At 43.8% G+C, this 15579-nt stretch overlaps 1 protein-coding gene across 9 annotated transcripts in view; it reads left to right on the top strand.

The window, feature by feature from the left end:
• Window positions 1-15579, top strand: part of SIPA1L2 (signal induced proliferation associated 1 like 2) — a 212949-nt gene that overhangs the window by 149756 nt on the left and 47614 nt on the right. For all 9 annotated transcript variants that reach the window (XM_087863121.1, XM_045783693.2, XM_045783690.2 and 6 more), the window contains 2 exons: window positions 724-1300; window positions 4850-5124. In XM_087863121.1, the coding sequence (XP_087719247.1) occupies window positions 724-1300; window positions 4850-5124 (852 nt within the window). The remainder of the gene's footprint in view (window positions 1-723; window positions 1301-4849; window positions 5125-15579) is intronic.

Here is a 15579-nt window from a genome sequence, read left to right as displayed (position 1 = left end):
AGACGAAGACGAAGTATAGATCGCTTCCTTCGTTGATTCCGATGTAGAAAATGTCAGCCTGGGCAGACGTGGGATTAGTACTGAGTCTTGGTTTCACAGTGGCTACTTAGTCGTTGGGGAGTGGATGCTCTGGGATTCTTCATTCCCTCAGTGCAGTCCTTCATTTGTTTATTATCATTAATTCACTCTTTGTAGTTGATCTCATTCTAAGAAGGGTTTGAGACAACCACACCTGCCTGATACAGGGGAGCGTGGTTGGTTTTGACATGTTAAGGTGGTTGTTACTGTCACTCTACACTTGATCTTTTCAGTCCCTGGAATCTCTTACAATTTGACTCCCATAAAACTTACACTGAGATTTTCAAAATGTGACCAAGTGAGCATTTCCTGAAAAAATGGGACACTTAAAACCTTTGAGCCTGTGAAGTGTCATCATGGTGTCCAGTACTAGTGAGATCCCAAGCAGCCACCTGGGGCTAATAACCTCACTTCCATTGAAAGTGTCACTGTCTTTCCCAGGGATGGCCAGCTGCAGAGTTAGAGTACCAGCCCATCTAGTAACTTTGAAAAACAAACACTGGGTATCCAGAAATTAGTATAACAAAAAGCTACAGAATAGATGGTGTAAGTTGGGAGTATGGGTACATGTCAGATTTCTCTGAAGGTAAATATTCTGAAGGTATTACAACTCCTATTGTTTCCTTTTTTTTTTTTCTTTCTCAGTGTTGGAGTTTCTAGATCAAAAGATGTACCACCATTTGGTCCACCAATTCCCAAAGGAGTAACTTTTCCAAAGTCAGCAGTATTTCGGGACTTCCTTTTAGCCAAAGTGATTAATGCAGAAAATGCAGCCCATAAATCAGAAAAGTTTCGAGCAATGGCCACTCGAACGAGGCAAGAGTACTTGAAGGATCTGGCGGAGAACTTTGTCACGACCGCCACTGTGGATACCTCTGTGAAATTCAGCTTCATTACACTGGGTGCAAAGAAAAAGGAGAAAGTAAAGCCAAGGAAGGATGCCCATCTGTTCAGCGTCGGAGCAATCATGTGGCACGTAATAGCTCGGGACTTCGGCCAGTCTGCTGACATTGAATGTCTTCTTGGGATTTCCAATGAGTTCATAATGTTGATTGAAAAGGATTCCAAGAACGTTGTATTTAACTGTTCCTGCAGGGACGTCATTGGGTGGACATCTGGATTAATGAGTATCAAAGTGTTTTACGAGAGAGGGGAATGTATCCTTCTGTCCTCCGTGGATAACTGTGCTGAAGACATCAGGGAAATTGTCCAGCGATTAGGAGTAAGTACACGTTTTGTGTTTCCGCCATCCTTAGGTCTTCAATCCCAGATTCATAATGGCTTCCGCTGTGGAAATTCTACCACGATTATGGCACCTGCAGAATGCATTACTATTTTATATGGCTGTGGGGCTTAATTCTAAACGTTGTGTCCTTTTGAGCAGTTGCTGAATACATGAGTGGTGGAGAAGCACCCATTACAAACTGATTGGAAAGAAAAAGTTAAGCCAACTTCCAAAAGAGAACATCAGGATGTGTTTTTATGGTATCTGAAAGAAAAAAATGGCGAATTGTCTAGATATTATGTCTGTGTGTAGAGATGGACATGACAGGACCCTCCCAGCGGGAGACCAATGGGCAACAGTTGCTGTTGACCCTATGAATGACTACGTCCTCTTTGCAACTTCAGTTCTGTGCGTGTTTATACAGCAGGTATTTTTCTTTAGTCTGCCAGATTAAATATATTATTACTCTCCAGCCACAGTTTCGTTTTCTTAAGGAGGTTTTATAGAATTACCCATTAAATTAGACTTAAAAAAAAAATCAGTCCTAAAAGAGATTTTTTTTAAAACATTATTTTTAGTATAGAACCCCTAGATGATGTCCATGGAGTGTAATTGTTAATATTTCTGCTCCTGATTTTCACCCAGAAAGATCCAAATTTTAGTTTGAGTCTAACCAGTTATAAGAATAAATTAAACATAGTAAAAGAACCCAAACATGCTATGACAAAAGAATTTCTCATGTTTAAATCTTCCCCCAAGGGGATGTATATTTCAGATTTTAGAAAAGATTTAGTCACTTATGGAAGAAAGGAGACTTTATACCCATTTCCTGTCCCCTTTCCTCCCACCAAATATAAATCTCCCCTTTGTTCTTTGAGACCATGAATTACAGACAATACAATCTAGTCAGTGTCTGCCGGCCTTGGAGAAATAATTTAATTGTTTGTTGACACTATTTACAGGAAGAGACCTCAGTGTGTTCAACAGTATTATCGGGTGTATGTGCACAAACATAGATGTGATTTGGGGACGATTAGGTACGTGATTAGTTTATGTGTCTGTAGAACTGAGTTATCCTTGTGAGTTTCAAGACACACTGTGCCTTCGGTAATACCGTAAATACGTCTTCTTAGGAGATCCGCTGAGTCATCATCGTCTGTGCTCCTGAAAATATAACACAAACACCACTTCGCCGACCACCAAAATGCACGTTTCATAGGTCCTTACCCATTCGCTGTTTCGTGGCCCCCATTCTTCCATTTTCCTAGAAAAGCAGTGGTATGGCTAATGAAACGGAGGTGCCTGATGTCTGGAATATGTTTGAGGAAATGTATTGTGGCCCTAGGATGACTCACAGCAGGGGATTTTGGAAGCAAACCAACCCCCAGACAGTTGAGGGATTAGAGCGTAAGGTTGGTACAGGGTGGCAGCAAAGAGGATCCCACATTCATAGAGCAGAGATGGGGAACAAGTGCTATTTGGCGGGTGGTAGATTCAGTGTGCCTTTTATCGTGGTGGAAACTGAAATTAAAAGTGTCCGTTATGCAGGTACAGACCCAGGAAGCAATGAGAACTGATGCCTAAGGGGACAGGCAGGGCCTGTTTCATTCGTGTGCAGCCCAGGACCCATTCTTAGGGACCCACTCTCAGAAGAGCCCGTGCTCAGTTGAGTGCTCTGCTTTTAACCATCTTGAAGTTGTAAATAGTCTTTGACCCAGGGGCCCTGCATTTTGATTTTGCCTGCGGCCCCACCAATTATGTGGCCAGTCCCGGGTAGGTATGTGGATAGGAAGCTACCATTTTCCTATGGTAATTGAGTTTATGTTAGTATGAAAGGAACTCCAAATAACTGGTCCTTTATCCTTTGCAAGTGTTAAGAAGCAGGAAAGAGAAAGGATAAAGAAATAGCACGAAGCAAAAAGCAGGGCAGGTAGCAGGTAGTTGGAGGAAATAAGGAGAAGAGATACATAGGTCTCAGGAAAGGTGTGACTGTTCACTCTTCAGTCTGATATATGGATGCTAAATTTCAACTGAAAATTGCATTAATATTTGAAAAAAGGCAGGGTATATTTCACACATATGTAGACTTTTGGAAGGAGAGCGTAGTTGAAACAAAGTTGAAAAGTGAAAGAAAATTTTATTCAGGGTGTACATATTATAAAAGTACTTTTCCAGCAATTTCTGATTAGTTCAGTTCATAACTTTGCAAGCTTCAGTCTTTCAAAACCTCACCACGAAGACCAGCAACGCCTTGCCCCGTTTTCCTGAGCCCCCAGCTGTCTTGTGTGTCTGTGGGAAGTTGATGGGCCATGTGTGTACCTATGCAGGTAACCATGGAAACAGACACAGCGGACATACGCTGAACCAGCCCAGCCCACAGCTGTACTTACACTCGTAGGTCTTGTTAAATAGGAATCTGGGTATTCAGAGCGTGTTTCACGGAAATGGAGCATTTATTGTACTGCAGCTTTATCATTAGCTCTGTGCTTTGGGTGATTCGGGTATGATACTTCCTGACTTTAAATTTCCCACAAATAAGTGATGCCATCAAATGACATATAATGAGCCTGTGTTTTTGTCTCAGTGCATGTAAGTTAGGCTCAGTGAGCGCTTTTGAGGGTGGCATTAACTAATGATCGTGCTTTAGTGCGCCGCGTGGGATGCCGACCACCTTGCTTCCACATTGCTTTTCGTGATACTGCTGCAGACTCTCGCTCTCGCGGAAGGTCAGAGCACTGAAGCTGCCACTGCTTGGGGTTGCCCTTGGACCCCAAAGGATGGACCCCATGAAGGAGAGGTGCCCGCAGGCACAGGAGGGTCTCTGCTGCCTGCAAGAGGGCCATCCTACACAGTGCCCTTGTCAGCAGATGCCAGGGAGCCTGGCGGGCCTGCCCACATTTGAGCTAAATGGCCCTCACCACCCAGGCAAGCAGTGGCCACCCACTTCGACGAGGGGGCTTCCCAGAGGACAGGGCAGGACGTCCACAGGGCCAGTGCCCAGGGAACACTTGCACGTCTCCTAACTGGCTGACTTCTGTGGCTGCCCTCCTGGGGGCAGCCCTCTGAGTGTTAGCTGGGAAGGGGTTTGGGCCATTTTTTAAGTTGGATGAAATTGAGTAACTTTTAATGTTTAATGGGTGAAACTTGTGGTTTTGAAAGAGACTACATTTTCCCATTGCTACAGTCCATCTGGAACAGTGGGGCTTATATACTTAAGAGCCAAGCCCACTGACATAGGGGAGGGGAGGAGGGAGTTATCAGAGCCTGTCTGAAGCTCATGAGGTCTGGGGTCAGCGGCTTCTAAGAAAAAGCAGGACGCCTGTATCAGGAGCATATTTGCCTTTGAAGAGTAAAGCTGCTGTTTTACTTTCACTGTTCTCTTTGCGTCCGATGCCACGGCTAATTATGGTGAACTTGGCATTGTAACGTGCTTAGCGTGTCACCTGGGTGGTTGGAGGGCAGGGCTGGGAGCCCCGGGTGTGCGCCTCTACCTTGTGGGGGGCGGGGGTGCCCCACAGTGGTGTCTCATGGTCTCTTTCCCCTCAGATAGTGACGCGAGGCTGTGAGACCGTGGAAATGACCCTGAGGAGGAATGGGCTGGGCCAGCTTGGCTTCCACGTGAATTTTGAAGGAATCGTGGCCGACGTGGAACCCTTCGGCTTTGCCTGGAAGGCTGGGCTTCGCCAAGGGAGCCGCCTCGTGGAGATCTGCAAAGTGGCCGTGGCCACTCTGACCCACGAGCAGATGATCGATCTGCTCCGGACTTCTGTGACCGTGAAGGTGGTCATCATCCAGCCCCACGACGATGGCTCGCCCCGGAGGTAAGGCATGTGAGGCCCTAAGGATCAGCAGGGTCCACAGAAGATGCAGTCAGGTGCGTCTTCAGCCACAGTCGTTTGGACATTGAGCATTAAGAGCAATTTAAAAAGAGCTTTAAAAAAGTTATTAGTGTGTAACAAATGATCAGTTATAATGTGCTAAACAATTTCCAGGGACATTGCCCACATAAAGGCTGAGATATTACAAACTAAGGGGCAGAGCGCCTGTTTGATTCACCTAGACCACTGAGAACCCATGTCTAAGAGGAACCATTCTTTTTTTTTTTTTTTAAGATTTTATTTATTTATTTGACAGTGATAGAGACAGCCAGTGAAAGAGGGAACACAAGCAGGGGGAGTGGGAGAGGAAGAAGCAGGCTCCCAGCGGAGGAGCCCGATGCGGGGCTCGATCCCATTATCCCGGGATCACGCCCTGAGCTGAAGGCAGACACTTAACGACTGAGCCACCCACGCGCCCTTAAGAGGAACCATTCTTAATCACGGCTCAGCCCTTCGCAGGTGAAATACTCTGCATTGCTAGAATTCCTTTCTATCACGCAAAGTCATTGATTCTTAACAGGATAGGTAAGAGATCAGTACTGTCTGTCTGAAGGAGGGGTGGAACATGAGATAGACTGGGGAGTGACTACTCCATTCTCGTTGGACTGGTTTGGGCATTGTCGTAAGCTGTCACAAGAAACCTATGCGAGTAGCCCAGGTGGATGGGTGGAGAGTAGGAAGAGAATGGAATTAGTAGGTGATGCTGTTCCATTGTTAGTAAAAAATAATCACGCTGGACACGAAGAAGGTATTAGGCCCAGAGGGGAAAGAAGGCTAATTGAGAGCAAGCCATCCGCGTGGGCTGTGGCCACCGTTGTGCTGCAGGGTGTCGGGTCGTGTACTGCTGTGCATTCTCGCTCTAGCTCAGAAGGACCTCCGCAGGCCCCCTTCTGGGTTCTGGCTTTGGAGAGATAAGCATGCTTGGTATCCAGGCCTTCGCTGTGGGATCTCGGGTTGTGCACGTGCTCCCTCTAAGCCTCATTTGCTGTCTGTAAGATGGGGGTTATAATATGGCCTACCTCGTACTCTTACAAAGATTAAATAAGAATGATACATGTAAACCACGTAGCACCTTCTGGCATAATCAGTACCCCATGCATTTTAGTTAAATTAAAAACTTTAGGATATTCATGTGAGTTTGTCCATGCTCTAAAAGAAATTCTTGTCATGCTCAATAGCAAGATACCGTCCACTTTCTGGACATATTCCATGGTCACTGAGGTCATCCCTGGTACTTTGTCTATCCAGCCACAGCTCCCACGGTGATCACATTCCACGACTGAACCATCCCAAACAGTAGCCGCTGGCCACATGCGACTGTCACACACTTGAGCTGTGGCTAGTGCTACCGACAAAGTGATTTTTGTTTTTAAATATTCTCTGTCCAATCTTTGAGGAGTATGCATCAGCTTTTGCAATGAATTTTTTTTTAAAGATTTTATTTATTTATTTGACAGAGAGAGAGACAGCCAGCGAGAGAGGGAGCACAAGCAGGGGGAGTGGGAGAGGAAGAAGCAGGCTCATAGCGGAGGAGCCCGATGTGGGGCTCGATCCCAGAACACCGGGATCATGCCCTGAGCCGAAGGCAGACGCTCAACCGCTGTGCCACCCAGGTGCCCCCAAAGTGATTTTTTAATTCAAATAATTAATTAAGATTTCCTTAGCCGTGTGTGGCTAGTGGTGCTGTTGATTGGCTAGATCAGCTCTAAACCATGACCTTTTTTAGAAAACAGACCAGAGGCATACCATCTTCCTCCCTGGCTAACATGCAGAATGTTGCAGAAGTCCGTTTCCGTCCATTTCTTACCACTTACCACCTGCCTGACTCTCTGTAGCCTTGTTTCCTGTATCTGCCCAGTAGGTTTACAAAATAAAGGTTGAACGAGTTGAAATTCTTCCTGAGAGTAGCACCCGCACGTCACGGGAAATATCCAGGACGCTTCTCATTGCCTTTCCAGGTTTTGTCCCGTCCAGTCTGTTTGCTTCCCAAGAATCCCACCAGGCACACACAGTGGTACAAGTTCAAAGAAATCAAAGACAGAAACTTATTTTCTTAAAAACGAGACTTGGAAATAACCAAAGGCAAGTCCTTTAGACCTTTGAAGCCACAATATTGTATAAGTGAAGTGTTTTATTTTAAGCCAGTTCCCAGAAATTTTCCCATATAGTGAGAGGTCTTTCTTCCTTTGGTGGAAATACAGATTTATAAATCTGGTGAGTATCTGTCTTAGAGGTTGAGTACTGCTATGGAATTAGACAAAAAGGTTACTGTGTTCTCCTTTTGAGTTAAAAAGTTACATTTCTTGCCTGTTTATAATTCTGGCCTACTGTTGCTCAGTAGAAATGTCTTTTTTTAGGCTTCTCAAGAGATCTGGTTAATAAAGATGTTAAAGTTATTATGGTTGGTATTTAGAACACATGATTTAGAAGAATACAGTTTCCTGAGAAATACTAACTTGTTTTCCACCTCAAACAAACAAGCACTAACATTTGTAAGTTCTGGCTGTTACTCTTCTATCCAAGGACAGGTTATCCGTTATCTGCCTTGGTCTGCACATAATGAATTCTTTCTTTGTTTTAAATGCAAATGTTCTTATTGAAGCTGTTCAAGATATTTAGAGATTTTGCCTTTGTTTCCTCAGAGTCTCATTAATGTCATTCCCTGAAGGTACAGATTTCTCTCCCGATTAATCTGAAATAACTCTCTTCTGTATTTTTACCCAACCCCTGATCAGAATTCGCTCTTTGCCTGGTAGTGACACTCCGCCTGCCCCCACCCCCATTTCTGCAAGCCACGAAGGTTTAACGCCTTGCCTCTATCATTTAAAATTCTTTCTGTTCAGTCTTCCAATTGGGTGGGAATTTGAATCTGTAGATTTTTAAATCCATATTTCTGTGAGTTTGGGGTTCGTGTTCCACCTGCGACTGTCTGGGCGCTCTGATAAAAGTACTTTTCTGTCGTCAGGCAGCCTCACGTAACGAGAAACGATCCTTGCAATAACAGCCCTTTGCTTTAGACCGAGATGCAAGAATGAAACGTCATTTTAAATTTCATCTGTGCTCCAGCAAGTTTAGCCTCTGTGTTGTTCTATTTTTTTAAGGAACAGTTTGGGGGGTGGGGATTAACAGGGGAAATGGGTGGCGCTTGACTCATTTAAGAAATTGAAATACAAAACTTTCAAATGAAACATCACTTAGTGCCATTTCTCCTTAGCACGATATGTAAGGATCTGCCTCCAGCTAAAACCACACATGTGATTTGTGGCATGGATAATTACCACCATCTTTTTCACACGGTGTTCTGAGCGCTTGTCAGGGAGGGGGCAAAAAAAAAGACATTCATTTAAATGGATGTGTGTGTGTGTGTGTGTGTGTGTGTGTGTCTGTCTGTCTGTCTGTCTGTCTTTTATGCAAGAGTCATAAGACTACAAAAATAGCCAAATCAATGAATTGCAAGATACTTCAATCTCCGTAAGCATCGCAACGATAGAGTGAAAAAAGCTTCAAGATTCATATTTGCCATTTATCTGCTGGATTTCCTGCAGGATCTCAGTAGGGAATAACTCACCTCCAGCCTGTCTGTTCCATCAGCAGCAGGCTAGGCCTGTCCCCTAATAGACTGACTTCTGGTTGTTCACACATCAGAAGGTGTTTGCTTATGACTCAGAAGCTGCTGGATTAAGCGAAGTCTTTAGTTGGAAAAGTATTTATCAAAAGGCACCCCATATTTTGAAGTCCCGTTCTCCAGCCTCAGGGTGATGGTAATTCAGCTGTTCCTCAGCTTGAAAGGAAGGCAGAGCCCTTTTTCCCTTTTCCTTGTGGAGTTCCAGAGTGCACTGAGCCGGGAGGATCCCTTCGGGAATGCTTATTAACTGAAGTCCTGCTGGGGTTGGACCGGGAGCGGAATTCACACAGACGGGGAATGAGAGGCCAGAAGCAGTTGGGGGATAGCACTCTTCAGATGGAAATGAGGTTTTAAAGGGTGGAGGGTATTTCCCAAGCAGACATCTCTGTGGCAAAGATGAAGAAGACTTGGCTGGAGAGGCTTCGTTAAGCTCTTGCTCGGTTTTGCAAGGGATCCCATTGCCCCTGCTCCTAGCCTTCCAAGGTGACTGACACTCCATCAATGTCATTTTAAGGCAAGCACGTCAATTTAAAAGGCTGATATAAGGCAATAACAACTCATCAGAATGATGCACGAGTTGTAATACAATGTGAGTGATGCAGTAAATATGTCCAATAAACAAGGACATGAAATTCCTTGCTGTGGCGCCTCTGTTTCATGTGATTTTTCATACTTTGTTGATATACTGTCCCAGCCATATTTCTCTATATAATGCAAAATGGTGGAAATTGTCTCATGTTGTCTTGAGCCTAAATTGTTGTTCTCTCATCATTCTATTGAAGCTTTATGCTCATTTTATAAATTTATTATAATTTAAGCTGATTCTAAGCTTTCCATTGTTCTGCTTTGCTGCTGGTTGCTAGACCATTCCACTCCCTGAAATACACACACCTAGTTCTAGAAATAGAACTAGAAGGGGAAACTCAAATTTTGTCAAGTTAGCAGTTTGGAGAGAGAGAGAGAGAGAGAAAGTAGATGGTGAGTTGAGATCTTGACCTAAGTGAGGTTTTTAAAGTACCGTTCCAACTTTAGATTTTAAAAAATCAGTTACATTTGGTATTGTCGTTTTTTAAAGGTTTTATTTATTTATTGGAGAGAGAAAGAGAGATACTGAGAAAGAGCATGAGCAGTGGGGAGGGGCAGAGGGAGAGGGAGAAGCAGACTCTCCCCTGAGCAGGGAGCCTGATGCAGGGCTTGATCCCAGGACCCTGGGATCAGGACCTGAGCTAAAGGCAGATGCTTAACCAGTTGAGCCACCCAGGTGCCCCACCTTTGGTAATGTCTTAGGGATACCCTCTGGGAATGACTTTCAGTGTGAGCTGTGAAATGTTCTGCGTCCTCTACCCTGACCCTCCAATGGAAAGTTCAGATTTTTCTCTCCCTCCTTCAAGTAAGAATGTTGCATTAAGGAAGGAACATAAAGGTGGTGGCCTTGTGTTTACGCATTCCGTCTTTTCGTTAACCCTTACCTGGTTTATGCCCAAACTGAGGCTCTGCAAATGGTGAGGACGGACATCATCTTTACTTCCCTGTACTCTTTTTGTCTACTTGGCATTCTGAAATACAGGTCTTCCCATTCAAAACTGGATTTCTCAAACTGTAGCAACAATTTCTTACTTGATACAGAATATCTCGGTGCAGAACACACTCCACCCTCTCCAGTCAATAATCTACACTTTGGTGCTCCTGCCTTTTCAGCAGTTTGAAATGTTGTAACGCCACTGACGTCGTAACAGGAGCGCAGAGGGTGACAGTGAGCATCAGCGCTCTGTTAGGCAAATGACAGGTGCATGCGTGACAAGTATACCACGCTAGGATAATGGGCAGCCAGTGGGTATTCTCTTTCATGGAAATCCATTCATCAAAAATCAGGCATCAAATAGCTATTGAGAATCTTCTGCGTTTACCTTTGAAGGATGTAATGCAGTAAAACATTATCCCTGGTCTCAAGCTTTCTAAAGAAAAAAAGGGAGGAGGTTGGCTTCCTGAAAACTTTCTGAGCCCGTGTTCTAAGTCGAAGTGCTGGGTCTGCAGTCGGGGAAGAGTCAGTTGCCCCTGTGGCTGGTGAGGAAGGAGAGGGGTGCAAGCTGGTGAATTATTCAGTACCAGATAGCCTTGCTTCCCATTCAATGTGACACACACCTTTTCAACTCAAGGCGTTTATTCACAGGGCTGGTCAAGTGGGTTTATGGTCTAGATGGTTCTTTTTCTATCTATCATCTAGATGTCTTTCTACTTCTATATAAATTAAGGAAATGTGTAGAAAAGTGCATTAATATTTCATGTCGTGCCTATTTCATATATGACACTGCCCTAACCTTTACAGTAAGTTATGCTATGTGGTTATCTCCCAGTTGGAAGCTTTTGATTTTTTTTTTTTTTTTACGCAATAGAAGGAAAGAGTTTGTGATTTAAGTGAATGAGCATCAATTACCCCTGTCACCTTGTTGGATGATTTGGAAAGAGTCTTTTAGCTATTAGCAGGCTATTAGCATAACAGACATTAAAATGATTAAAATTTGAAGTGATTACTTCAATCCCTAGGGCTATAAAAAGGTTCTTTTACAAAGTGCATAATATAAAAGAAGCAGGTAGTTCATTTGAGAGGATCTGTCCGCCTTTGTTCCCAAAGATTCTCTAAACTCCTCGTGGAAACTATGACAGGATGTGGACCCCATTACTGATTCTTTGATGGTTTCCTAAGGAGATGGGCGAAGTGTTTTGGAAAGAGTGCTGAGCTAGGAGGCTGGGTGCCAGCCGTGCAACTGTCTCTGATTGGTTGTATCGATTTTCCAACCTGTCTGAGCCTTCTTCTGAACGTGGGGGATTTCCTTTGTACCCCCTCAGACATTTCTGTGACGTTGAAATGCTGTGGTGTGTATGGAAAACCGGGCCGTGCCATACGAAGTGAGTGGTGGATTGGAAGTCAAGGATAGCGTTGCAGTGTGCTGTAAGGCTTTATGTTGGGTTATTGGGTTCAGTTAGAGGTTCTGTGTGGTGCAGCCAAGAAAAATAAAACCACTCGGCAGTTTCAGACTACAGTAAATGCACGTTCCAATTATGTGATTAAGCCCTGGCTGCGCGGGCCATGGTTTACCCGGTGGAGATCCAGCTAACTTGTCCCACTGCCTTTTTATTTTTCTTCTTTTTTTTTTTTTTTTTTTGGTAGACTGTAACTTGTTTCTTTCAATCTCCTGAATTTTCTAGGTTTTTGGTTTCGTGTTGCCACTCTTCAAAAGCATTCTCCCTAGTTATCATCCCATAGGACTCTTCCCCCTTCTTAGTTTCGATGTGGCATAAACTCATCTGTCCTACTTTCATGTAAGATGGAAAGAAAAGAGTAACAGGACAATGATGTCGTGTTCTGTAAGTAAAGGTGCACAAAGGGAATTTTACGGCTCTAAAATTTTCTGCAATTCTGATTATTATATAAACTTCGCCATTCTAGACTTCTACACATCAGCATATTATCTGGGAAGAACTTTCATGAACCCTGATGAACCTTTTGCTGTTTAATATTAGCTTCTTCTGTTTTATAAAAGGACAAACATAGTATCTATTTGTAACTGACTTCTTTCTTGTGAAGCTGGCACTTCTAAAAGCTTACCTACTTCCTATGATTTAACATGGGTCCAAAGAGACTGTGCTGTTTCTAAGCTACATGTTGACAGCTCTGGGTTTGGAGCCAAGAGCCCATACTGTGTCTTTAGTGGAGAACAGTGTGATTCCTGGGGGGGCAGGGAGGGGTCCTGCTGGGGATGGTTAGAAGAGGTTATGTTGTGGCCCATCCATGATGGCCCTGACGGTCAGGCTTGAAGGTGGCAGTGATCCTTCTGAACTGGAAGCACAGCCTGGCTAGCAGTGATTCTGCCTTCAAATGCTCAAATGATTGACAGCTAATGGAGGGTTCTTCCAGGAAACTAGAGATGTCATTTGAAAGAAGTCGGTCTGCAGGGGCGGATGCCTGCTTGGGAACCTTGCAGGGCGTCTCTAAAGTTAGCAATGCATAAGTGTGGTGCTTGGCAGTGCAGGCAGATGCCTATAACTGTGACCCCCGAGCGGGCACCACCTCTGTGCCCGCCGTGCCCAGAAACCGGAAAGCAGTAACAGGTGTTGCCCTAGGACCCTAATGGTGGGAAACCACTTCAGGCTGCAGGAAGCAGAGTGAGTGCTGATCAGTGTGGGTACAAGGAAGTTGACAAGTATCCCTGGTCTGGGAATAAGCCATCCCAGAAAGCCCACCGTGCTAAGTTCAGAAGGACAAGGAGTAGTGTTTTGCAGAGTAAAGCAGTAAAATGTAAGGTGCTCTAAGGGCTCCAACGATTGGAACTGCTTGTCAGTTTCACAGTTTTGTAATTCCGCATATCCAGTGAGCACATATTTCATGACCACTTTGGTCCAGAGACTGTTTTTGCTTTCCTTCTAATACTACAGAGCAGTATTAGAACCAGAGAAGTTCCTAGCTAGGCAAGCAATGTTAACAATTATATGTATTTTTACCCCTGAAGCAGAGTGTGTATTGATCTCTACCTGGCATGTTAATTAGAAGCATAAGTAGGTGACATGTACATTTGTTATTGAGCAAAGAGGAAATCAATATGCTTACATGTAAGTGACCCCACAGCCTTCTCTAACATCTTCAAGTGTCTTCGTCTGGCAAGCAAACCATGAAAAGTGTGCCAGAAGCTAGAAGTGCAGTTCATGTCCACGGACTTGATTTGGTGTGTGTCGAAAGGAAGCCGAGGGCATTTCTCAGTGAGGTCTGAATTTGTACACTAATGCAAGGAAGCTAAAGGCTTGTCTTTTCTTAAAAACAAAACAAAACAAAACAAAAAAACAAAAGAAAAAACAAACAAAAGAAACTTTCAGTTACACACAAGATTCGCAGCTCATTCTGGGGGAAAATGTCTTTTTGTGCTAGGTCTTTTTCCATTTGGTCTGTTTGGGTTTCAGGTGGTCTTTACCTGGTGGTCAGAAACCCTTGCTTTGTGCCCCTGCAGGGCAGCACCAGGCTTGATGCTCCAGAGGAGTGGGGAGATATCTCCTTGCATCCTGTGCTGGAACTAACCACAGAGACAAGAGGAGTGTGGACAGGGACAGGGACAGGGGAAGGTGCAGAGGGGAAGGAGTTTCTCATACTCACTGCAGCAGGAGGACTTCTGTGTCGCTAATTGGCAACTCTTATTTTAGACCTCTTCCTATTTCCCTAAAAATTGGTTGAATTTTCTATCCGTGTCCTTCCAGACATTTCTTAGAACAGAACTGTGTTTGACTAGGTTTGATGGTATGTGAAAACTACTGGTATTTATTTGATGGTTTAGTCCTAGAGGAAAACAAAGCAGAAACCTAGCTTATAAAGAGTAGTTGCTATAAAAGTGTCACGTACTCACAAAATGAATATTTATTTTCAAATAAAGCCATTCTTTCAAAAATAGCTGATCTTTATTAGGGCAAAAGAACACCAGTTTTTAGTATTAAGATCATTTACATATGACTTGTGCAAAAGGTTGGAAATGAGATAATTCCACCCTGAATCTCCCCTCAACCTCCCGTGTTTGCACACGTTTTTGTCAGCACTCTCTAAAATATTGGTCATGATTATGCATTTATATAATGTTTTTCCTCAAAGATTCAAGCTAAATTACAATCTTATTAAAGGCTACAATCGATGAGCATGAATTAAATATTCCACATGCCTCAGCCATCTGTCTTCTCTTTGCTTTTTCTTCCTTTTAAGCCTATCCCAGTAAACTAGGAACCCAGACAGGTACTGGAGATACACATTACCCTTTGGTCCACAAGATTCAAGGTTCATGTTCCTTTCATTCAAATACAACTCCAAGACCTTTAACTTGGCTAGGTCTCCCTCCTTTAAGGATTCCTTGACCTTGCTCGTCAGGCAACTACAGCCTTTGAGACCAAAGCCTGGGGTTCACCTAACTGTCCAGTGACTTGCTTAGAGCACCCAACAAGGTGGAAGACAAGAGTAGGTTTTCTTGATATGTTGATATTACTGTCCTATCCCACCTTTATCATTTCTAATTAGGTTGTTTTTCATATGGATGAATCAGTAGTCCCAGGGGATGTGTCATCTAGTTAAAGAGAAAAACACTTGGAAACAGTACAAGTCCATGAGTTAACGTTGTAGAGCCTTGAAATTTTATTTTTTAAAAAAATAATAATAATAATAGCCATGCAATCCAGTGTAAATCTGGGCTTATCAAATCTTACCATTTAACTAATGCATTCAGGAAATGCAGGGTAATTTAAACTTGCCTAGGTAAGAGATGAATTTAGCTTTGAGGGAAGGCAAGTTAAAATATAAGATGAAGTAAAGTTTTCCAAGACAGGTGTGAGTACCTCTTTTGGATGGTTTATTCAGTCTCCTTCTCTTCTATTCTCAGAGGGTAGCACCAACCATCCATTTGGTTTCTCAAGCCAAAGAGCAGGACATTGTTGTATTCCTACCTGTTTGTTCATCCCAAGCTCCACAGACTGTTGATTTGACGGGTGAGAAGTAACTTTCATCCAGTATTGCTGTTGAGAAGAATGAAGCTGTTCCGTGCCCCGACCCTTTGTGTGAGGCCAGCCCCCCTTCCCTCCCTCCTGTCCCGCCAGAAACTCAGGTTCTCCCCTGTATCTGTTTGAGTTCCACACGATGTCTGAAAAAGACTTTATCGAGGCATGACTGACATAACAGGGCTGTACACATCGAATGCACACAGCTTAGTGAGTTTGGAGGCGAGTATACAGCCATGGAACCATCACCGTGA

Source organism: Ursus americanus, chromosome 6 (assembly GCF_024610735.1).
Source record: "Ursus americanus isolate L20-20 chromosome 6, mUrsAme1.1.p, whole genome shotgun sequence".
NCBI lineage: Eukaryota > Metazoa > Chordata > Mammalia > Carnivora > Ursidae > Ursus > Ursus americanus.
The sequence above is the reverse complement of the archived record's forward strand: the minus strand, read 5'-3'. Positions and strand labels throughout refer to the sequence as shown.